At 36.6% G+C, this 25,857-nt stretch overlaps 1 protein-coding gene across 6 annotated transcripts in view; it reads left to right on the top strand.

The window, feature by feature from the left end:
* The window catches only part of LOC121873853 (multidrug resistance-associated protein 1-like), a 52,400-nt gene extending 28,064 nt beyond the window's left edge, over positions 1–24,336 (top strand). For all 6 annotated transcript variants that reach the window (XM_042377640.1, XM_042377639.1, XM_042377636.1 and 3 more), the window contains 16 exons: positions 290–457; positions 579–759; positions 2,689–2,785; positions 5,456–5,738; positions 5,990–6,076; positions 8,256–8,385; positions 11,838–12,058; positions 12,296–12,476; positions 13,379–13,487; positions 14,032–14,158; positions 15,521–15,610; positions 16,428–16,586; positions 17,277–17,435; positions 19,689–19,855; positions 21,910–22,104; positions 24,077–24,336. In XM_042377640.1, coding sequence (XP_042233574.1) covers positions 290–457; positions 579–759; positions 2,689–2,785; positions 5,456–5,738; positions 5,990–6,076; positions 8,256–8,385; positions 11,838–12,058; positions 12,296–12,476; positions 13,379–13,487; positions 14,032–14,158; positions 15,521–15,610; positions 16,428–16,586; positions 17,277–17,435; positions 19,689–19,855; positions 21,910–22,104; positions 24,077–24,194 — 2,472 coding nt within the window. In that variant the 3' untranslated portion in view covers positions 24,195–24,336. The remainder of the gene's footprint in view (positions 1–289; positions 458–578; positions 760–2,688; positions 2,786–5,455; positions 5,739–5,989; positions 6,077–8,255; positions 8,386–11,837; positions 12,059–12,295; positions 12,477–13,378; positions 13,488–14,031; positions 14,159–15,520; positions 15,611–16,427; positions 16,587–17,276; positions 17,436–19,688; positions 19,856–21,909; positions 22,105–24,076) is intronic.
* The last annotated feature ends 1,521 nt before the right edge of the window (positions 24,337–25,857 follow it).

The following is a 25,857-nucleotide window of genomic DNA, read 5'->3' as shown; positions in this document are numbered from 1 at the left end:
AATATATTCCATACACAAGTAGAGTATTTGTTTCTTAAGTGACTGGTCATCATTCCTTCCTTTACATTAGCCCTAGTGCACTCAGTTGTAAATTAGTACACTACTTTATTTGACAATCATGCTGTGAAGGGGGTGAATAACCGACTAGCTGCTGCGTGTTAAAAATCAGAAGACCAACTCCTGTTTGACTACTATGCAACATAACAGTGAAAGGCATGTATGCATGAAGAAAAAAAAGTTTGCCTATGATGACTTAACACATTTCAGACAAATTGTATTTCCTCCATAGGGAATCAATATAAGTGGTGGACAGAAGCAGCGTGTAGCCCTGGCCAGAGCAGTTTACAGTAACTCAGAAATTATCTTACTTGATGATCCTCTCAGTGCTGTTGATGCTCATGTAGGGAGACACCTCTTTGAACAAGTCATAGGACCTCATGGTGTACTGAAGGGCAAGGTGAGTGTTGTTGATCCATCTCTATGAAGATACATGTTTTAGCCCAGAATATCAGATAAGAGGCTTTGATTATATACATTACTATAATATAATACCGGATATGTGGATGGTATACCAACAGACACGTGTTTTGGTGACCCATTCTGTAACAGTGCTGCCACAAGTTGACTATGTGGTTGTGATGAAAGATGGAAGGATGGTGGAAAAGGGCACTTATGACCAACTTGTGTCCTCTGGTGGAGAGTTTGCTCAGTTCATTGTACAACATTTAAATGACATGGGTGATGAAGATGTCAAAGAAGGTATGTTCTTAAAATTTAGTGGAATTATAAAAAGTGGATGTCATTTAGTGATAATTATGATTTCTCTCAAAGCTACTGGCTGTAGACTTTAGTGTATTGACTGTATTCAATGAAGAGTTGTGTGTAAAGGGAGCATTTTGTTAGGCTTTCATTCCTGTTACTGTAATCAGAATTTATTTAATTTTTTGGGGTGTTATTTATGGTTTACAAAGACCCAAAGTCTTTCAGTAATACAGTACCACATTTTACAATTACACTAGAACTTGTAATTACAGTACTAGGTTATGATACTACAAATTACTTTCATGACTGTCATATATAAAGGAAGTTTACATACAATAGTGCTTAGACAGCAAATGGGACAGATAGGATTACAATTATATATGAACAGAACTTCCCTTGCACATTGAAGTTAATGAAACCCTTTTTTTTCCTTAATAGTGTTTGAATTTTCTGACCGTAACATGCTGAAGGTTTGATACTACCAACTTAGATTTTGACAATTGTACTGTACTATAATCAAATTAACTTGGCAACTGTGTCCTGCCCCCTCCTCACAGCCACCCCTGGTTGGTTGAAGTTATGGTCTTCTTTTTGGTCATTCAATGGCTCTTCATTATTTGATAAATTTTTCTTTTCATTCTATATATTCTTGCAAATCAACTGTTCAATTATCTGAAATAATTTCAGAAAATGAGGAGATGAAAATTAGTGCATTGAACATCTTAACCCATCATGTACTGTACAGTATATGAATGTAAATCACTAACTGGTTTGTCCAATTTGATCAGTGACTTAGAAACACACCTTAGAAATTAAAATATTTGCCATAAATTTTCATCCTATGAGTGTCATATTTTAGTGCATCATAGTGAGAGGCCGACACTCCCAATGTAAGAAACCAATTAGTGTTCAGTGAGTTAGGTTGGGTAATGCATAGATGAAATAATTTCAGTGTTCTCACCAGGCAAGCTGTCCCGTGAAATCAAATCTCCTATCACACTCAGTGCCTCCCTGCACTCTCGGTTTTCTGTGTTTTGATTGTAAAATACATAGTGCATTGAGTGTTGCTCCTGTTATTCATATTCATGTACGGTACCTTATTTTTGTGGGAAGTATGAAGTGAGTGGTTGGATTTCAATATTGTTATTCTGAAATACTGTATTGCATGATGTGAAATATATCATAACACAATGCAAAAACCTTCATGTATACTCCTCCTCCTACCCCATCCCCCCTCCCACACCTCCCCAGTTCATGATGATTGCAGCCTCCCAAGGAAACGTGTTGTATTTTTCCACAGGACAAGACATATATTGGTTTATTTACTTTTGTGTGGTTTAATTTGGGTTTATTTTTTTTTTATGCAGGTTTTTATAAAGTTTTAGTGTCATTGTGGTTTATATAATAATCATACATTTTAAGGTTTTATGGTTTCTTATGCTTGGGGGGAAGGTTATTTTTGGTTTGCATTGGGTGTAAAATATCAGTGTTTTATTGTTTGTTTTCTGATTTTTTGTAGTTTATGTGAAAGCTCAAGCTATTATGAAGCCAATACTGTAATATCAATTTGACGTGAAAATATAGAGCTTGGAGAAAAAAAGCATGTGAGGAATTTCTCTGTGCATAAAGGGCACAAAACACTGTATGGTGAGATTGAAAACTTGTAAAAAGTGATGAGTAACTTTCTGTTATTTTGATCATCAGGAGGTCCTTGTATCTCTATTGTGACACTTAACCCAGGGTTTCATCTGGGACTGGTGAACATTATGATTCTTGCCTTCTCAGGTGTTCTCCACCCATCCGCCACCCAATCACATTTATTGTCATTCACACTCGGGGGCAGAGCATAGCTGCCAAATTAATTTGATTTTAGTATTGTACCGTGACACTGAGAATGGCATACATTATTTCATTTTCTAACTGCAGAGCTGGATGAGCTGTATGAGCATCTGGAAGGTGTGGCAGGGGGAGAACCTTTACTTCAACAGTTGTCTCTCAGGAAAAGTAGCATCAACATTACCAGGTGAGAAATTGCCTTTTTTTCCCTACCACTTACCAACTTACTAGCCATTTGGGCAGTCAGTCTGTTCTTAGTACAGGAGGAAACTGGAGTACCTAGAGAAAAACCTGTTATATTTTGTAGAGATACACTGGAGAACACCCTTCTTATATCTGTCATGGGCTGGGAATGTAAACCAGGACACAGTAGTGAGGGGCAAACATACTATACTGCTGTACCACCAACATGAGCCTCTGTAACATACTAACAAAAAACAATTGTAGGCACTCCTACAATAAACTAAAGCATTGCTACTTTAATTCTTTTTATTTTAGGCATGTTCAGAATTGGAACAAAGAAACATTGGACAGGCAAGTATGAAATTGATCTATAGTTACTGAAGTTGGTGGAATCATTACCATATACATTATGTTTATGTGAACATTAATTGTCACTAAAGTGAATTGGATGCAAAATTAGGATAATGGAATATGTTAATTTTACCGCCACACCTCCCCGTCAAGCACTGTAGTGTGGTGCCATTCGTGACTCAATTTTTTTTAAAACTCAGGTTCATACCTGACTATCCTCTTCACCGGAAGGGGGTGATTGAAACTCCAACCATTAATGCATTAGTAACACCTCTTTTTAACCAGTATGTTTTACCTGATGAATCTGCTGCCCTTGAAAGTTGTCTGTAAGCATCTTCCACAAGACATTCAAGTATTTTCTAATAATACTATATTGGCCTAGGTCTTGAATACCAAAAAAGAAGTAAGATATTTAGTATGTAAAGTCCCAGCAATGCACACTAGAAAACAGTATTGTAGTGTTCTATTAACCCATTAATGGTCTCTGATGTAAATTATGTCAGCCCTTGTCATACGCTAATTGGTCACTGACATACTTTATGCCATGTTAAGCTAATGTTCCGTTTGTTTTGCTATGGGCTCCTATGAGTCTAGATCTGTAGAATAACTCATTTAATATGACTTGGCAACTCATGGCTATAAATAGGCCACAAAAACAGAGACAAGGCAGAGTGTGTGTGTGTGTGGTGAAGGGAGTAGTGTCATGTTCCTGCCTTCCACATTGCAGTGTTGCCGCTTCTCTCAGTGAAAACTTTCTGGATGCTATCTGACAAGCAACTTTGTGCCTCCAGTGTACATAGTGCATATATAGAATATATTATATACAAGGGGTCCTCATTATAAGTGGTTTTGCACTTAAGTGGTCAAATATTTGTGAACATACAAGTAAAAAGTCCCCGCAGTTAAGAGGATTCTAAGGCTGAAATCCATCAATGTTTGGGAGCACAATCGTTTGAAATTCGCTCTTAAAGGTCATCCTTCTCACCTGTGCTATGCATGCTCAGTACCAGTCACCTGAGTCCACAGGCATTATTTTGAAGTGCTCCAAGAACTATAATTATCAACTTTGCTCTGTCTTTGATGACATTGGTGGACTATTTTTGTAGCCAAAGCAAAGTGGTGTAGTGGCTAAAAGGGAGTGTAATAGCTATGGGATGGACATGAAATTAGAAGTTACTTGTCAAAAGGAAAGTGAGGGGCGCCGGTGGTAGAAGCGGTACCGCTCTTGCCTCGCAAGCGAGATGTCACGGGTTCGATTCCCGGGCCGGTGGAAAAGTTGATTGGACATACTTCCTAGTCCTCATTGGTCCCTGTTCACCTAGCAGTAATGTAGGTACCTGTTGTAAATCGAAAAGTTGCGAATTCGTATTCAGGGAAAGTTGTCGGAGCTTCCAATAACTTGATGACATAAACCATTGACTCTTCAGGCTTCTACGCCCTTGACTCTTCAGGCTTCTACGCCCTTGACTCTTCAGGCTTCTACGCCCTTGACTCTTCAGGCTTCTACGCCCTTAACTCATGAGACATAAAGGCGAGCATGAACTTAGCATGCTTCCCTGTTGGGAGCTGTAAACGCTTCTGCGCTTCACACAGGATGTAAGGGGGTGCCCAATAAAAAAAAAAGAGTGGTGAACATGTCTCAATGAACCACTTTCACTGAACTGAGTGTGAGAGTGCATAGTTAGGTAGCTTGCATCTCACCAACACACGACCCCAAACGACTTTAAGTACATTAGATAAGTTGTAAAATAAAATAATTAATAAAATAATGTGTAATCAAATGTTTCTAAGATATATTTATATAAATGTTAAAAGATACCAAATTAAACTTTATGAGTGTCACTTGCAATGTAATGGGCCCTTATTAAACCCTATTCCTATTAATTCTTATGGGAATTAGTTCCCCTTTATAATTGTTTTCATTATTTATTAGTGGCATTTTTCTTGTCCATATTAACCACTTATAATGAGGACCCTCTATAGCTATATTGAAAAGTAAATAATATAAGGAAGTAGAAGTGGTAGCAGAAATGCTGGCATCTCTGAACGACACTGTGTTCATGACAGCGTCCGACTGTCCGGGATCTTTCAAGCTACAGTAGGTTAGGAGCTTATAGGTGTGCTTTTCACTGTTACCACGTGACTTTAGGGTTGTTTAAGGCAACAAAAAGAATGTTGAAAATCTTTGACCATCCAGGCATAACTTAGGTTAAATTAATTGACCATCAGTGGATTAACAGCCAAGAAAAGATTAATTTTAAAATATTCATTATGTAACAGAAACAGTCATCATCTCTCAGTTTAATTGTGGGTAATATTTCAGAGTACAGGAAATGGTTGGTCGACACAGGAGTGCAAGTGAAACAGATCCTGGAAGTGGCAGTAAATTTACCACATATGGTCTCAACGACAGTTGCCCAGTGCTAACCCGAATTGGCAGTTCACAGAACTGCGACAATATTTCTGTATATAGCAGCATAACATCCGTGAATGAATATGCAGCCACAGAAGGACATGATTTACCAAAGCAAAATACTATGAACTGGAATTTGTCTTTGAAGAAAGGTCAAATATTAGTTGAAGAAGAAACTACCGAGACAGGCAAGGTGAGACTTGCACCTGAAGGAATTGTTGTTGTCTGTGATTTTATTAGGCTATTCCACTTTATTAAAGACACAAAATTGTACATCAATGATATGATTACATCTTGTCAACACATAACAGAAACTGTACATAATAGTGTAAAAACTTGCTAACACATCACAGAAAATGTGCATGAGAAGGTAATGTTTTGTCAGTATGCCATCGCTGGTAATATGAAATTCAACAAGAAATTAATGAAGGTCATTCTCTGTAGATCGCTGGCCATGTGTACAAGGTGTACATAAGAGCTATGGGCCTGATGTATGCACTCCCACCTCTCATCTTAATGACTCTGGGACAAGTAAGATGAACAATTATTACTTTCTCTCTATGTTAATTTTTTTACAATTTTCATAAAAGGAATTAAAAGGACATGAATTATCTCATTGTATTTCGTGACATTACTTCACGTGACCTCTAAGTCAATTGGTTATTCATAAATTTAGTGTTTGCAAAACTATTGATCCCTGTAACCTTTTTAGATGACTTTTAACAAAAAATTTAGCTAAGGATAAAGAAAAGTTATTACAAACATACAGCACAAACTTGTATGTTGTATTATATAATATTATGTCATGGATTCAGCAAATGTTTCGATATAATCATCTCTCAGTGCCATTGTCCAGATTTGTTTGATCTCTTCCTGTAGGCAATACTTTATTTTTTTTCTTCTTTTTTTTTTATTTTTTTATTTTTTCCTACCTCTTATCACCTTACTAGCCGTTCGGACGGTTGGTCTATCCAGTGTTAATACAGGAGGAAACCGGAGACCAGGAAACCTGTGAAGTTTGGTAGGGTCGCACTGGATAACATCCTTCTCACGTGTTTCCAGGCTTGAACCCTTGACATATTGATGAGAGATAAGCACATTACTGCTATACCACCAACACCCTTGAAGATGTGTTCTATGTTGACAGCTAGTGTTTCATTCAATTCCATTCATTCTCTGTTATGGTTAGGTCCAGTGAGTTTCCAAGCCACAAGAATATTAATGCATATTCATTGTGAGGAGTCTTTTTGGGGTAATACGATGAAATAACATGTTCACTTCTTTATTTGAAGTTGGTGTTGTATTGTTCATTTTTACCCATCTTGGAGGCATTTGTGGTGCATTTTCTTCATTTCTGTTGTAGACATTGTCAGATTCTTCATCACTCATTGTTTCGTAAGCATATCAGTAGCCTGTTAGGCTCTCTTGGGTCTCCCGGTAGATGGTTTCCAAAGTGGAACAGAATTGGCGAGAAGATTGTGTGCCTTGCGTCTCTGTCTTATTTGTTGCTGTGCTTCATGAATTTTTTCCAGAGGAAGTTACCGGTATTCACCCAACAGGGCAAGGATGTGAGCCTTTTCTTCACTTGAAATGCACTTTGGACCCATAGTGACTGTTTTGTATGAAAAAATTTAGGTCAGTATGGTGGTACAGTAGGTGTTTTTTCTGTCATCAGCATGCAGCAGAAACTGTTGCTACTGCCCCAGGATACAGCTAAACTCCCAGGCTGCACAGAAATCTTGTGCATGGAGGCCAGAGACACCATAGAGTTGATAGTTTAAAAAAATTTTGGCTGATTTAATTTGACAGGTCATAACCAGGCTCTAGTTTGAGCATAAAATGTGTAAATGGAATCAATATTTTATGTGGACACTGAAACAGATGATTGAATGCGAGTGACATTATTATATGTATGTAATAAATAATTAAATAGATGTGATTGCTAATGGTATGTATATGGTAGATAATTAATTGTATGCAAGTGTCAGATAATTGAAGGTTTATGACGTACAGTAATTGTATGCATATGATAGACAATTGAATGCACATGATAATACATATTAAGTTTCATTTGACAAATTAAATGCAAGTAATCAGTAATTGAATGACTGTGACAAAAAAGTATAAATGCATAGGTATTTTATTGTTTCTGTGTACAATTACTGTACAACTTTAAAAAATTATTCCTTCTGGCAGATTGAACTTTTGGTAGCAAAACTATGAGCTACTGAGATATAATTATACTTCATTTTTTAACTCTTATTAGCAGCTGGACCAAAACTTTAAGGGTTGGGAAGACAGAAGTTCATCTCTTGGTGTGGTAATTAAATAAATCACTTTCAAATATTGATCCATTCAATACTTATTTTTGCATATGCTCTAAACATGAATGCATAAATTACAATATGATACAAAATACCAGTAAGTAGAGTACTGGTAATATTATTCTTCAAAATAAGTCTTCTGAATACCTGTATTCCTTATTTTACCTCTTTTTTTGTGTGAATATTATGTGCTTGGCCTCCTCATATCTTTCTCTTATCCACATGTTTGTCAAATATTGAGGTGAACTTTGATATCTGTTTATGATAAAAAAGAAACCTGGTTTCCATGAAGCAGCTGACTTCTGGAGAGGCTTTTAAGAAACAACTAAAGACCTTTCTTTTTCTAACAAATATTAATTGAAATACTAATAGAACTTTTCTCTCAGGCATGCAATGCAGGCAGCAACATCTGGCTCTCTGATTGGTCCAGTTCAAATTCCATTAACTCAACCAACAGCTCTGCAGTCTCCAGGGATACCTTCTTGACTTTCTATGGTGCCTTTGGTGTTGGTCAATGTAAGTGTCATCAGTATAGAGAGAACTTTATTTTCTACATACAGTTGTTTGGACACTGATATACAGTAGCTTCAGTAAAAAAAATTTTTATTGTACATGTCACAAGCGGGGTACCACAGGGCAGTGTATTGGGCACGCTTTTGTTTGTTTGTTTCATAAATGACATGTCTGACGCTGTACACTCCTCCACACAAATGTTTGCGGATGATGCCATGTTATTTCGGGAAATCAAGAACCAAGGGGACTGTGAAGAGCTGCATAAGGATCTCTGTGAGCTCCAAGAATGGTCGAAGAAATGGCTGCTGAGATTCAATGTCACATAGTGTAAGAGGATGCACCTGGGGTGTACCAACGGTAAGGAGGCGTATCATATGTCCCAACGGGATAAAGAAACTGCGCTATGTGAGGCAATGTGAGAAGGACCTAGGTGTGTATGTTGACAATGAGCTGAAGTTCTCGGGCCATTGTAAGAAGAAGGTAAATCAGGCAAATAAATTATTAGGTCTTATAAGAAGGTCGTTCAGATATCTATACGGTCCATCCCTTGTAACGATCTTCAAGAGAGAAGTTCTTACCCATCTCGAATACTGCCACCCCATCTGGTCCCCGAGATATGCTAGGGACTGTCAGTTAATTGAAAATGTTCAAAGGAGGGCCACCAGACTGGTGCCTGCACTTCGGCACCTCAGCTGCCCTGAGAGATTGGAGCGCCTGAACTTGCCTAGCTTATACTACAGACGGGCAAGTGGCGACCTAATTGAGGTATATAAGCATCTCAAGGGGCACAACTCAGTCGAGTGTCCTTATCTGGAGCTGGCGGACGCTCGCCCCACAAAGGGTCACAGCTTAAGGTTGAAGAAGCCGCAGGTTCAGAAAACTGTGAGGGCAAACTTTTTTCGGAGTGAGAGTTGTGAACTCTTGGAACAATCTGCCAGAAAGTGTTGTGACGGCACCGAGTGTGAACTCTTTCAAGACAAGACTTGACCAACACTGGAGCAGGTTCAAGCACATTCAGGAGCCGGTGCATGCCCAGTACTTGCCAGCAGTGCATAACAGAGATGTAACCGATCGCCCAAGCGGCTAACGAGCCGATCAGTGGTGAAGAGGATAAAAGAAAAAGAGAAAAGAGAAGAGACTGAGAGGCTCTAATGTGTGAGTGAGTGAAAGATAAATACCTACTTGGCAACCTAATCTAGTCAGGCCACCCTTTTTATTCAAATAGGCCCACGAAAGATCAAAACGTCATGTGAGGTGACCCAAAGCTCTACAGACACACGTCGTAAGATATGACCCAAAGCCTAGGGGTTAAATTTGTATTTTAATGTGCATTAAATGTCATGTAGGTTTCCTTTTACATTTTTCATATATAGTAGTACTGTATACAGTAGTTTATTTAAAAAAAATATAATGCTAGGTAGCGACGTGCCCTCTTAATATATGTATTTAAGTAATTATTAGATGTTTTAATTGCTTGTATGTTGGCCTGGCGAGTTAATGCTAGGCATTTACATACCTAGGTATAAAGCTAGACGTCGCATTCTGGACTTTATCACAAAAACTGTTTTTTAGAATTTTTTTTTTTTATGAAATACAGGTATATTACCTTATTTATTTTTATAATATATACAGACAGTCCCATTTTTTTCACATATGATCAGCCTCTTGTGGTGTATATTTCATCATTAATAATAATAAATAATAGAAAAAATGTGGCAGGCGTGTGTGTGCGCATATGACATATGGATGATGCAGTATGCACTCATGTTTTGCTCTCTTCCCAGGAAGATTACTATCACCTTTGTTTAAATTATTTTACCTAAAATCTTACCGTTTTTCTGTGGCTGAATGTGTGTGTAACTTAAAGCTATCCATTCACAGTACAGGTAGTTCTGCTATAACGCGATAATTGTGTTCTTGTAAAATATCGTGTTATAGAAAATCGCGTAATAGAAATAACAGGGCTTATGGAGAAAATAGGGTTAGGTGCAGATTACTCGAAATCTAAAAAATTTAGTAGTTAGCCTAACACAAAGGACAGCACAGTCTAAATAAAGGTTACATTCAAATCTAATAATGAAATCATACAGTAAACGTAACACTTTACCTTGAAAAAATATGAATGTAACTTGATGGGGGAGAAGGGTGATTTTGAGGTTGATAACATCGAGCTTCTCTTCAAGTGTTATATCCTTTCTTTTACGATCATCACCGGGAATTCTATCACCAGAACGCTTCTTGGAGATATTCTTCTTTACCATATTCACAGTTAATACCACAAAATTGGAGAAATAGTAAGCAAAAATCGCGTTATAGCAAACAAGCGTTCGCGTTATACAAATATCGTTCCTAATTCATAAATCGCGTTAGAGCAAATTCGCGTTATCAAAACACGCGTTATAGCAGAACTCACTGTACTCTACAGCATTATGGGCAAGTCCATTCTAAGAGTGGGGAAATAAACTGCTCACTCACGGGTCTGAGAGGAGAAGAGAGGCCTCAAGGGATTGCTCACTGGGGTCAATTTCAAATGATCACACGGCGGGAATTTCAAACGACAAATATTTAAGGGTTCAGACAAATGTTTCTTGCCCAGAAAGGGTCCAGAGTTACGAGGTCTGGACTTTTGAGGGTTTACTGTATTATATACAGTATATAGAGAGAGAGATGTCTAAGGAAACAAAGTTTAGGTTATATAGAGGAGTTCTTGTGATCTAATTATTATCGGTACATGTACTGTATAATAGGGAAGGGAAACATGAACTGTGCCACCTTGGATGCAAGAGGTAGAAGTAAATTAGAAGTGATGAACGTGATGTGCCTGAGAGACATACAGAGGATGAATAGGATGGAGAGAGTGAGAATTACTAAAATTAAATGAAGTCGTGGAAATGATTGAAGTGTTTGACAGAAAGCCGACCAGGGTATGAACATCGTGAGAGAATGGGAATTGAAAGATTGCTAAAAAATATAACTTAAGAAATAAGAGTATAAGGGATAGGGGAGGACCAAGAAGAAAATAGAAGGGTAAGATGAAAGAAAGACTAAAAGCGATAGGGAATGAACATAGAATAAGAAGCAGCAGAGCACATTCATGATAAGAGAGCATGACACTGAGTGGCTTATGGGGATTGTCACAGCAGATACTGTATAGTGAAAGGAAACTTTGTTGTTGCTCATAATTCTGGCCACCTTACAGTAGTCAGAAAAGTTTGCATTATGTATAAAAAGAGGGATCATTTGGTGTCTTATTCTATACCTTGCACCACTACCATTTTGTTAGAGAGATTGTAGTCATTCACACTTTTGTATTTTTGTCCTTCGATATTTTACAAAAATTATATTTTGCACACCTTTCAGTCCTAGCATGCATGAGATACTGAGTTTGTATTATTTACATTTATCTTCTTTATTATTTATTTTCATGCAAATATTAATGTAATGTTGGTTTGCAGCATTTTTCATGTTTATGGGGATCTTGGTGATAATGCTGGGTACTCTGCGCTCTGCCAATTATCTTCACCACAACCTCCTCAGAAATGTTGTTCGCCTACCAATGAGTTTCTTTGACACTAATCCTAGTGGCCGCATCATTAATCGCTTTGGTAAAGAGGTTAATGTCCTAGATACCGTTTTGCCAGGTACACTTCGGGCTTACACTACCATTTTGACCTTGGTGAGTTATCCAATATTTCTATTTACCTGTAATGGATTTTATTTGTTCCCAACTTTTTTATTCAAGTTCTGTATTGAGTGTATGACTTTCTATATTTTGTTTATTTGCTTCATGGTCCACAGTTCATTGGTCTGTCCATGCCATGTTGACCTTACTAAAAGAAAAAAGTGAAATTAATTAATACAAGTTTCTTAAGGTTTCCATTGCAAAGAAAAACTGTAAAAAATCTTATTACAGGTTGTGACAACCATGATAGTCATTGTGGTGGCTACACCCATTGCAGCTGCCTTCATTGTTCCAATGATGATTGTCTACTACATCATTCAGCAGGTGTTTGTCACAACTTCAAGGCAACTTAAACGTATTGAATCTGTCTCCAAATCACCCATATATTCCCACTTTAGTGAAACAATACAGGGTAAGTTAGAAGTCAGCTTATATTGTACCTTAGTTCCATCATCTCTTAGCTAAGACACAGAAGGGGTCAAAGGAGGGTTCATCTCTACCCACCTGGTTGCTCAGTTACCTGGTAAATTTCATCTTATTTATTATGTCTCACTACTTCAAGGAGTTATTAGTCTTCTTATCACTTATGTATCCTTTATATGTTTCTGGTCTTCTCATATACTGTACTATTATTGTACATAATGATTAATCAACTTCTTTACATATCTTTCTCCAATAATACCTTTGTTAAAAAAGTGATTACAAGGAACACACACACACAAACACACACACACACACACACACACACACACACACACACACACACACACACATACACATTAATTTCCATTTTTGTATTTACGTAGAACCCCATATTTACCTACAATATTATCCTTATCACCTAACACTAGTGTTGCTCTATTTTTTCAGGGTCTTTGAACGCATTAATTTAATTAATTCTAAAATACCTCTTGTTTCTCTGATTAGTCTCTTTGTTTACTGTGGCATGTGTACAATGGCTCCAAAAAGTATCAACGATTTTAAACGAGATATTATGACACAACGGACAAAGGATTTTGACAAACCTGGCGAGATATTAGGAGTCGCAGTGTTCATTTTGAATTTCGTCGGACATTTTGGATTGAGTGTTCTGCACATATTCCTCTACATTCAGCACATACTGTTCTGGAGTTCTCATTTCTATATCCTTTTTTTTTTGTTCTTTCATTAGTTAATGTACTTAAGCTAACTCTGAACCAATTACGGATAAGGCCATGGTTATCAAGTAAACAATGATTGCTCATACTTAGCTGGACAGCTGAACAATATCATACCTCACCTTCAGTTATTTTTAAGTCTCTTTATTCTTTCTAGGAGCATCAGTCATACGAGCCTTTAAGAAACAAGATGATTTCTTCCAGGAGTCTCTTCAATTGATTGAGAATAGTCTTAAAGCAATTTATGTAAATGTTGGTGTTAACAGGTAGGTTTATATACAATCTTAGTTCTGAAGAGTTGATTTTTCTATGATTTATTGTTCTTCTCTTCTATATGTCAATTCCAAATTCATTAGTTAACATCTGAATCTAATGACTTTAATGAGAAAATTACTGAGATAGTCTTATTGGCATTATAAAGTCTGATGCAGAACCTATAAACTGGGACTTGAATCTAATGATTATATTTTATTGATTATACACTGTATATTCATAGGCCATATGAAATTTAATGTAAAATCCATAAATTGTTACTTGATTTTAATTATATTTAATAATGCAGTATGATTATATGCACCATACAATTCTGATAGATGTCTGCCAAAGTATACATGGTATAATGGTATAGATTCTATATCCCCATGACATTAGTATTTGTGTGTCTGCTTCTCAAGTGTCATTCCTGCAGGTACAATACAATACTGGAACTTTCATTTTAACAGTTCCTAGAAAATGCTGAGTACAACCATTTCAATGAATCATTGAATATTTCTTATGCTATGAAAGACTGATATTGTAAAACTGTTGCAGATGGCTGGGTGTCCACCTGGAGACAATAGGTAACCTCATCACCTTTGCAGCAGCCATATTAGGAGTAGCAGGACGTGAAACCATCAGTCCAGGAATTGTTGGGTTATCTGTGTCTTATGCTCTTAATGTGAGTCTGTACTGTATCTCAACTTACTTATTGCATACCTTAGCATATTTATACTATGCTCTTAGAATATGAGCATGTATGTGTGGATAGCTATTTGCATTTGCCCTTTCCTGTTGCTTTCTACAGTACAGAAATACTTCGCTATTCACAACCCCGCTTATCCACATAGATAAAGTGCAAAAAAATGCAAAAGAAATAACTATCATAAGGTCATTGTGTATAATGTGACTAATGAAAATAAACAAATTGGGGTTAAGATATATTAGACAAGGAAGGCTTTGGCATGCTAGATAACAAATTGTTGTTTAACCCCTTATGTACAGGGGTCTCTCTATTCTGAGTAAAATTACCTGCTGTTAGCCAAATATAATACCAAAAGTGGCATCCCCTTAGTGAAAATTTTATGGAATATACATACGATAAAGCAAACAAGATGAATCACTTGGTAGACATGATCCAGTGGACCTTCTCACTGCGCTGAGCTAGAAATCTCCTGTGGTGGTTGAGGAAACCCATGGATACTGTGCTTAAAACTGGATAACTTGGCTATAAACTGGTGTACAAAATATAAAATATGGAACCTCAAAACCATTGTTGGTATTACTTTATACATTTATGTGTAAGTAAAAGCAAAGTGCAGTAATTCCCATGTGATATTGGCATTATAAAGTGGGTGACAATCTAATTTTGAATGTAAAATTTTTTTACGAAAACAATTGATGTATTGTATAGAACCTGATTCAGTCTGTAGATAGGAGCTTAAAATGGTAAAGATTCCTATCTGGGGACTCATTCCAAGAGACTTGCTCTGAAGTTTTAAATGCCCCTTTCTATTAACAGTGGTCTTCATGTTTACAACCAGAGTTTTAAAAAATTAAGTCCTGAAGGATATCGCACTTCAGCGTTCGAGTAAAAAATTTTTAAACGAGTGTTCAACATGAAGAACCTGTCGACAAAAAGAAGGCATTTACAACTAATGGGGTTAACCTCTTCACTACTGGAAAGCCACTTCACTTTTTTATTTATTTAATACCAGAGGATTTTATTCAGCCGAGTAGAAAAAGAAAGCCTTAATGTGACCCCAATTCTGAATATTGTTCACAAGTTAACCCACAGTGTCTTCCATGTGGGTCTGGCACCCTAGTTCACTGTAAAATTTCAATAAATTAGTATATTTTCTCTTATACTGTATGTCTGGTGATTTATTAATCAATTGGACTAGTATGATAGGCCTACATGTTGGCTATTGCTTTTATATTTAACAATCTTTGTTTACTTCTTTATATAATCCTGATTATTCATTATATTTTGACATAAGATTGATATACAAGTACAGTACAGGCACTAACAAAGGGCTTTTAGGTTACAGCCATCCTGAACTGGCTGGTACGTATTGTGTCAGATGCAGAGGCCAACATCATTTCAGCAGAGAGGATTAATGAGTACATACAGGTGAGAATTATATTCCTTGTGATCCTGCTGGAGATCTCCAAGAGTTCTTGTCAGTACAATGCAGGAAGTGAATACTGTATTTGGCTTTGTACTGTAGCACTATAACATAATGTGAGCTTTGGGGTTTTTCTAAGAGTACTTAAAAGTATTAGTTTGGTCTTGTACTGAAGAAGCTTAATGTGTCTGTAGTTCTCCTGTAGGAAAATTTGTAAGACCAAAAAATTAAGGATGGAAATATCATTGTCAGAAAAATTACCAACCCCTCCTGCAAGGCTCATATAGACACAGTTCATAAATAATGGTTATAGGTTTGTCGTTATAAAGTTAAATTAGGTTATTTTGAATATGTTCAGTTACTGTTATGCTAGGTTAGAATAGGTAGTCAAATATACAGAACTGTTCCTGTAGTTTTCTGGTATTTTTATATGTACGTAGTAACATATCACTCTTAATAGCAGTGTGAACATTTTCATACTCATCACCCCTGTTTCATATACTGTAACTATTTTTGACTTGTAAATAGCTGTAGAGGTGTAGTCAGAATGAACCTAATAAATAGGTTGCTGTAAATGATGATGTATACCAGAACATGGATAAGAATCATTATTACACCAGAGCATATCATACCACAATTACTAGGTACAAGGGACCTCTGATCCCACTAGAAACCTGCAACAAGTCTCATTTACTCAGAAATATAGTGGAGTTAAGAGAAGCTGTGATTATTTTATTCTAGTTAAGGAATTGCATTGCATTATTTGAGATAAATTGTAGGTTATATTGGCAAATTGATGCTATACATTATTTTCATTATCAGTTGGAACAAGAAGCACCGTGGAAACTAAAGGACCAGACATCACCTAAGTCGTGGCCAAAAGAGGGTCGCATCACCTTCAGTAACTATGAGACCCGATACAGACCTGGGCTGGAGCTCGTCCTTAAAGGCATCACCTGCACTATTAAGCCAGCTGAAAAGGTCTGTATCAAAATATTAAAACCATTTCTACAACTCAAAGTGCTGAGCTAACCTACCTAACTTAACCACATAAAAACAATTTTAACTGTACTTACTGGTATGAAATTACAGTCGAAAATATGTGTGATTGAGAGTCAAGAGGCCAAGCAAAATTATCTACCCACTCTCAAGTGGTTAAGTTATAGTACTTTAAACCACACTAATGGGAAGGAGGAGTATTTGTGTTTTTTATTTTTTTTAATTCATGGGAGTGTTTTCTGTAGTATGAAGAAGCAATTTACAGAAATTTTAAGGGTATAACTATATTTATGGCCATTTTACAAACATTTAGAGTGCCCTATTATATCCATGTTCTATTAAATATGGAAAAAAAAATACAGTACAGTATATTGAAATAATATAACAATACATGTTCCCATCCTCCCAAGGCCAAGATTTAGGGGGTCAATAGGCCATAAGTCAGGATAGTAGAGGCTGTTGTCTCTAGCTGGGTCATGTGGTTTCTCCAAATCTGAGTCAAGATGCTGCATTATTTTCAGTTTATCAGCAATGTTTTTCTCTCATTTTGGCCTTGCACCAGCACCATGGGAGCAAAACCCAGGAATTACTATTACACACAAAAATATTTTAGTTATTTATCCAGAATTTAAATTATAATGTATAACAAAAAGTAACAGACAATGTCAATAGGTGGGCATTGTGGGCAGGACGGGTGCCGGCAAGTCGTCCCTCACATTGGCACTCTTTCGTCTCATAGAGCCTTCTGGTGGCCAAATTGATATTGATGGTGTTGACATTACCAAGATTGGTCTCCATGATCTCCGAGGTCACATCAGTATTATACCCCAGGTAAGTCTTCCATGACCTGCAAAGACATACAGTACAACCATCTTTCAATTTACAAGGATCAATTTATGTGAATGTATGTTTTTTTTTTTTTTTTTGGTAATGGAACCCTTAGGTAAACCAAGGGATACCTGTCCTAGTATTATACCCTCAAGTATCATCATCCATGACCCACCAAGACACATTATTTTTGCACTCCCCAGTACTGTATATTCTCAATGACACCCAAAGTCATTTAAAAATTTAACCCGGTCAGTAAAGTTTATCTTGACCCATGAAGTTACCTTAGTGTTTAGTACAGGTAGGTCCCTCAAGTCATATACAGTACAGTATATACAACGTCCGACACAAAAATAACGAGACTGACCCTATAACTCGGGAACCAAGAGTGGGAGGGGAGGGACAAACAGACAGTTATTGAACATGTTCTAACCTGTCACAGTGTGACAAGGCTCAACTCTATCGCTTCACTCAGTACAAGTGGACGCATGTTGAAGTATAGACGTGTTCTTACTCTCGGTCGGAAAATGTCAGACTGCAAAACTGAGCAACAAGTTTCTCGTTAAACTTAAGAAATCCGCGATGTAAACTTTTCAATTATTGACTGAGGCTTACGGTGAAGATTGCATGTCTCGTGCACACGTTTTTGAATGGCACAAACGATTTTCGGAAGGCAGAGAAACTGTGAAATATGATGACCACCCAGGCCATCCACGCACAGCAGTTACCAATGACAACATTGAAAAAGTGCGCGATGTGATTAGAAAAAATGTAGGTTTGGTGTTTCTAGCATTAGGTGAGAAAGTTAATTTAGACAGGGAAAGTGTTCGACGCATCCTAACGGAAGAATTGAACAGGACAAAGGTTTGTGCAAAAATGGTTCCCAAAAATGCTGTCAGATGAACAATGCACCAGCCTACAATGCTTTGTCTGTGAGGCAGTTTTTAGCCAATAAAAGCATCACTGTGCTTGAGCACCCACCCTATTCGCCAGACCTGACTCCCTGCGAATTCTGCCTCTTCCCAAAGATCAAGTCCGTGCTCGAAGGAACCAATTTTTTGTCGGTAGAAAAAGTGAAAGCAAAAATGACGGAACTCTTCAAAAGCCTTACAGAACATGATCTGCAGAATTGCTTTGAACTGTGGCAGCATCATATGCAGATGTTTGTCAACTCAGAAGGGAACTACTTTGAAGGCAATCACAGTTGATTTTCTTTATTTGGTAAATAAAAAGAGCTACAGCATCAGTCTCGTTTTTTGTGTGTGTCGGACCTCGTGCTGGACCTGAAGTAAGTCCTTCGAGTCACTTTAGAGCTGTATCCCCAGTAGGTCCTCCATTTCCCCAGAGGTCACATGGGTATTATTCTCCAGATTATGATAATAATGTTGGTTAACTATCTTGACTGAAGATGACTGGTTTTTAAGCCTCCTGAGGCATGCATTTGTTGTACAATACTGTAGAATTAGCTTTCAACATAACAACCACACAGTTATCATGCTGTTTGACCCAGTGGCAAGTTGTACATGTTACCAGTAACAGCCACTGCACCCTTAAATAAAGAGTTATGTCTCTTGATGTTGAAGTGTAAACACTGTTACCAACACAACGATCACACCACTAAATAGTTAGCTGTGTTTCCTTTGTTTACAAGCAGTTTCGCCCAGTGTCAGGTTATAAAAGCTGTTGCCAACTACACAGTTATTTAGTGAGCTGTGCTATCTAGTTTTCAAGGATAAGTCAGAAAGACAAGGAACATACTCGCTTTAATATCCATTTATTACTTTCTGAACACAGTCTGCCAGTTAATATTATCTAAGTCTCCCACTACTACTGGGTCAACGAACACTCATAGTACAAAGGAAATTTATCATATTTCCCACCCTCCGGGGAAACACACCCAGGACCTACTGCTTGTGAGGCAATCATGCCAATTTCTGTCACAAATTAGCTTCTTTCAAATGTGGCCTCAAATAACCCAGAAATTATAGTAAAATCATAAATCAGGTGAAAAGAGAATGATGCAAGTTCTGCATAAGGTGATCTTGAATTTTTTTACAGTAAAATGTGACACTCATTGTGATAGAATGAAACTATTGGCATGATGGGTATTATTCAAATGGAAAACTTTATTTTTCTGTATGAGTTATTTAATATTCGATCTCTGCAGCTGGCTAACATAATGATAAAGGGAAAGAGACAGTGTCCAGTGAAACATTACCTTCATGATACTCATTGAATAACCTCATCATCATCCAGGATCCAGTACTGTTCAGTGGGACACTCCGCATGAATCTCGACCCATTTGATGTCCATGAAGACATGGACATTTGGCATGCACTTGAGCTTGCTCATCTTAGTCAATACATCCGCAGTCAACCACAAGGTCTTGAACACATGGTAGATGAGGACGGCTCCAACTTTAGGTATGTTTGGCTTAAGCATAATGTTTAATAGATGTCATCAACCACAGAAATGGATCTCACCATTTTGGGCCAAATGTGTCTTATCCCTGACATTTGCAGTGGTGAATCTATTGACAGTCCCTGAAGTTTGCTTTTTTATTCTATCTGGCAGGTTAATAGCAATTGTATCTACAGTATTTAATCTTTAATCTTTCTATATACTTTACGAGTATATAGTAAATCTATCTGTATTTATGAGCTGTTGTCAAATGGAATATTTCTTTCGCAATCAAATATTGAATTATCATTATACAGCAGATAAGAGACAACTTTGTGGATTGTTTTTGTTCTTTTAGGTAAATATAGTTTTTTGTTTATGTATGTAAAGTCTATAGACAGTATGCTGTATTTGCATGTACCTCTACAGTACATTTATATATCTATTATATCAGTGAAGAACAGAAAATGATGTGCAAACCTTGGGGATAATTTTGATCAACACTGACCTGACACTTGTCTTATTAAGAGGGATTTTAGAAATATAAGTTCATATAATGTGTAATTTTGGAAAATATGATGCTAAATTTGAGTTAGTCAGAACTATTTAGTGGGTGTTATAAAAAATACACTGCATGTTGTACAGTAATTGAATTTTTGCCATTTTTTGTTGATACTGTAAAAGATGAAGCACATGTACTGTAGTTATTTTAATCATAATTTTATTTTCATTGTCTTTATTTCTCACAGTGTTAACCTCTTCAGCCCTGTGTACAGTTATGTCATCCTTAGACACTTTTTTCCCACAGACATTAATACAGTAAAGTGATTTTAATTTTGATGTGTTTACATTTTCATCATACAGTATAAACAGGATCCTACCCATTAATTGTTCTGCTTTTGTTACTCAAATATATAAGCTTCCCACATATATACAGACTGACCTCACAAATTTGTGTCACATAAGTCCTTTTTTCTGCAAATTCGTGCATTTTTGAGTGTTTCCCTAATACAATTTTTATTGCTTGTCTGCTCGTTTGATAAAAATACAAATTAAATTGTTTTGAAATTTAATTAAAGTTACCGTATATACCTGTACTTGAGTACCGTTCCCGTTTTTACGATAAGTTTGGTGTGTGGGATGTCAGCTGTTTCTGTGTATAGTGAAACGATTGCCAAATGGCAATACATACAGTATTTTTATTTATTGGTATTATATTTATTCCTCACATTTACTGGTATGTATTATTTTATCTTATTCCTCAGTTAAATATATTATTCTTGAAACATTTTTTATAAGATTTGCCATAATGTGAATCATCACAAGACAGGATGTACTGTTAATAAGAAATATTATAATTTTAGTGTCTTAAGATTTATTCATACAATAATAATATTCTTAGAAATTAACAGCATCCCAGCTGCCTCTCTGTTTCCTGTAGCACCGGTTGCTATGGTGAATTGGTGATCGTCAAGCAGGTGGCTAAAATTCCTGAGATTGGGATGCAGTGTGTGCACTAATCTTGTATCATTTTATATTTTTTTGTGCTTTCATTACTGCTATTTATATGGTTTTGTTATTGCTCCTTTTGTGTCTACAATTTTAAGTTTTAATGGTACAGTGTAGTGGTGATGCTACTTTTATGGGAAATTTTGCGAATTTTCCTGTTTTTGTTAAATCCAGAATGCGACGTCTAGCTTTATACCTAGGTATGTAAATACCTAGCATTAACTCACCAGGCCAACATACAGGCAATTAAAACATCTAATAATTATTTAAATACATAATATTAGGAGGACACGTCTTTACCTGACATTTAATTGCAATTCTCAAAAAATCCGTGCCTTCAGAAATTCAGCCACGGTGGGATACCAAGCAGCATGAATTTACAAGGTCTACCTGTATTTTCTTTATTCAACCATATTTACAGTTTAGGCTTTTCCCATTAAAAGGAACCAGGTAAGTTGAAACCAGAATTACCTTCTAAATGCTACCAATTTCAGCTGATACCTAATTATTTGTGTAGTAATAATATTTCTAATACTTTTCTTGTTACTAATGATGTGTGTGTCTTCAGTGTTGGCCAGAGGCAATTGGTGTGTCTGGCACGGGCATTACTCCGCAACTCTCAGGTTTTGGTGCTTGATGAAGCCACAGCAGCTGTCGACTTGGAAACTGACAAGCTTCTCCAGACAACCATCCGCAAGCATTTTAATGACTGTACTGTGCTTACAATAGCACATCGCCTCAACACAATCATTGACTATGACAGGTGAATCAGTGTATCCTTTTCAGTGTTCACATTCTTTTGTGACAAGCAAGTCTTCCTTCATAATTTACAATAGCTCTTCAACATAATTCTGTAAACTGCAACAAGTGAATAACTGTACTGTATTGTCAGTACCATAGCATATGGTACAGTGATTCAGGACTAAGGGTAGTGAGAGGAAATATCTGCTACAATAGAACGTTGATATAACGCTGATATAACGGCTTTAAACGGAATTTGCACTAAATCGAAGTGTTGTTTCAATGGAATACCCGGTAATTTAGTTTGGTACTTGAGAGAAACAAAAAGTACTAAAAAGACTGAGAGTCTACCCAGATGCACCTCAGCCCATCTCTTAGAATAAACAAAACATTTTTTTTGCAGTATTATGTTAAAACAAACACTCATAAATCAACACAGCTAAAATTAAGGGATGTGAAATGGTCTGTTTACTGGCTGGGAGGGAGGGAGGTGAGGTGATATGATTGACAGTTGATGCCAAGGTCTAGTGCTTATTTATTTATCTGTCCTTAAGAGTGATTTTATGTTTTCTCTTATAAAATGTCACTGAACTGACATGGGAGAATATAATTAACATTGCTGGAATTCTTATAAGATAGTGATTAATTTGAATATAAACATGCTATAGCTCGCATTAGACATACAAATTTTAGTTCTAATTTAAGAATGTTAGTACAAAGAGCAGAATTTTTTATCTCTTGTGCAAAATATATGACGTTTATATTCAAATTATTCGCTGTCTTGCAAGGATTCCAGCAATATATATTATGTTCTTCTAACTTTAGTCTGTGACATTATATAAGATAAAAACTTTAAGCCTAAAACACCAAACCCTGGCTGAGAAGATGGGGGGAGGGAAGTGACAGTGATATGTTTGACAGTTGGGCTGAAGGTCTAGTGAAGTATTTATTTGTGTATTTATGTCCTTTAGCTTGAGTTTATGTTTTTTGCTTATAAAATGTCACAGAAGTGACCAGGGAGAATATAATTTACGTTGCTGGAATTCTTATAAGATAGTGATTAATTTGAATATAAACATGCTATAGTTTGCACGAGACAAAAATTTTAGTAATCATTTAGTACATTATTTTGAGTACATGTACAGTACAGCTTTCCCCTTAGGACAGTGTAGCATGCCCAGAGAAATATTAGGTGCAAAATTTTAAATATGATGCGCCAGATTGACTCGCGCAAAGTAGGAAACATTCTCTTTAAATGAAAACATTGTCCTTAATTGTGGGTGTCGCTTTAAATCAATAATCTTAAATTGAATTGCTTTAAATCAACGTATATATTTTTATGATGCATAGTACAGGGGCTCAGGATCTTGGATGGTGGTAGGTATGTAACTACCATACACTTACATATGGTAATAAGCACCTGACAGCTTTGTTGGCTAGCCTTAGTCAAATTTCTTTACTGTTTACCTTAAATGTCTTGACACACAGGAACTGTATGCACAATATACCTACATTGTCTATATTCATGCTGAACTGTATAACTGCATTGTTTATAAACTTGTTTATCCAATTACAGAATAAACATATGTGACAATTTTACTGAAATGATAGTGTTATTGTTAACAGTGGGTATTTCCCGGGAGTAGTGATAAACTTCCCATGAATTGAGTTGTCTGTTTTACCCCCGGGAATACTGGGATCCCGTTGATGAACCCTAATTAATATACACCACTGGACATCATAAATTTTAATATAAGAGCCACTGGCCCAGTCTTCATTGTGATTAGTTTCTACCTTGTCACCCAACCACACATTATAGCATCTACTACTTCACCATTGTCACTTGTGTTCAAAATTTCTTCGTAAATATTTGATAAAGATGTGACTGATTATTTTATGAACATATAATGTACTGCTTTGCTTTTCATGAGTCGATTAACATTGTTAGGATTTGTAAGTGTAAACACAACTGCTAATGGATTTTTCCTCCCCAGGGTGATGGTACTGAAGGAAGGGAAGATTGTTGAATTCGACTCCCCATCAGCTCTGTTAAGCTGTCCTGATTCTATTTTTTATGGCTTGGCTCAAGATGCTGGAATACCGGTAGTTTAGTTTCTCTCAACATTCAGTATTTTTGGTAGTACAGGTAGTTCTGCTATAACGCGATAATTGTGTTCTTGTAAAATATCGTGTTATAGAAAATCGCGTAATAGAAATAACAGGGCTTATGGAGAAAATAGGGTTAGGTGCAGATTACTCGAAATCGAAAAAATTTAGTAGTTAGCCTAACACAAAGGATAGCACAGTCTAAATAAATGTTACATTCATATCTAATAATGAAATCATACAGTAAATTTAACACTTTACCTTGAAAAAATATGAATGTAACTTGATGGGGGAGAAGGGTGATTTTGAGGTTGATAACATCAAGCTTCTCTTCAAGTGTTATATCCTTTCTTTTACGATAATCACCGGGAATTCTATCATCAGAATGCTTTTTGGAGATATTCTTCTTTACCATATTCACAGTTAATACCACAAAATTGGAGAAATAGTAAGCAAAAATCGCGTTATAGCAAACAAGCGATCGCGTTATACAAATATTGTTCCGAATTCATAAATCGCGTTAGAGCAAATTCGCGTTATCAAAACACGCGTTATAGCAGAACTCACTGTACAGTAATCTTTTATTACCTTGAGGAATAGTGACCCTGCCTTGTCAGCTAAGAGGGCACTTGAATGACTTACATATAAAAGTGGGTTGATACTAGGAAGGGCATCCAGCCATAAAATTTGCCGGTGCATGCCCAGTACCTGCCAACATGCGTAACAGAGAGCCAGTACATAACTAGTCCTTGCCAACAGTGCGTGACAGAGACGTAACCGATTGCCCAAGCGGCTAACGAGCCGATCAGTGGTGAAGAGGATAAAAGTAAAAAGTATAAGGTAATCATGGGTAAGACACACAAGCATGGAGAATGGTCATGTCATAAAATGATGTTCGTTTCCATGAAATCAGATGCATTATTTCTCAAGAATAGCCTTAATCTTCTGCATGTATGATATTGGATGAACAACCTTGTGATTGAGTTCTTCAGGGTACCTACGCCCAAGAGGGTCTCTTTCTTATTGTCAATTTGCACAATCTCAAGGACACTGTGCTATGTCAGTAGTTTTCTTGGTATATTTATTAGCTTTAAAAATCTGTATGTACATTAATCTTTCCGATAGCCAGAACCTTTGATCCCTGGAACTCTCCAATAGCTGAATTTTTCAGTTACGGTATTTAATTATTTTATTTATTTATTTATTTTATTTTATTTTTTTATCTTTCCGTGAAAAATCTCTCCATTCTGGGCAAGGGAATGTATTTCCAAGGTTTGCATCATGTGCATTTCTGGAAAAATTTGAAGAAACTATTCTGGGCATGGGAACAAATTTGCAGGACATTGCATCATGTGTGAGTGCGTAGGCTCAAAGTGCTCATGAGCTAAAATTGGCCACTACTGTATGACTGCATGGGATGCCTGTGATTGGCTGATGTATCTTGCAGCTTATCTCCTCAAACACTTGCATCATGTCTTTCTTAGTTCTTGTTTGCTGCCACTGTAAAAGCGTGTTCACTCGCTCACTGCTGTTTTTGCATACAATCGGTGTTGTGCAGTACTGTACAGTACTGTACTTCACATTACTGTACTAGCATGTAATCAGCCAAGAATACTGTGAAAGCAATGCTTAAACATAAAAAGGACTGCAGTTACATATATACTGTACT

Source organism: Homarus americanus, unplaced genomic scaffold (assembly GCF_018991925.1).
Source record: "Homarus americanus isolate GMGI-L3 unplaced genomic scaffold, GMGI_Hamer_2.0 scaffold25827, whole genome shotgun sequence".
Taxonomy (NCBI): domain Eukaryota; kingdom Metazoa; phylum Arthropoda; class Malacostraca; order Decapoda; family Nephropidae; genus Homarus; species Homarus americanus.
Note: the sequence above shows the minus strand (reverse complement) of the source record. Positions and strands in the feature narration are given on the sequence as shown.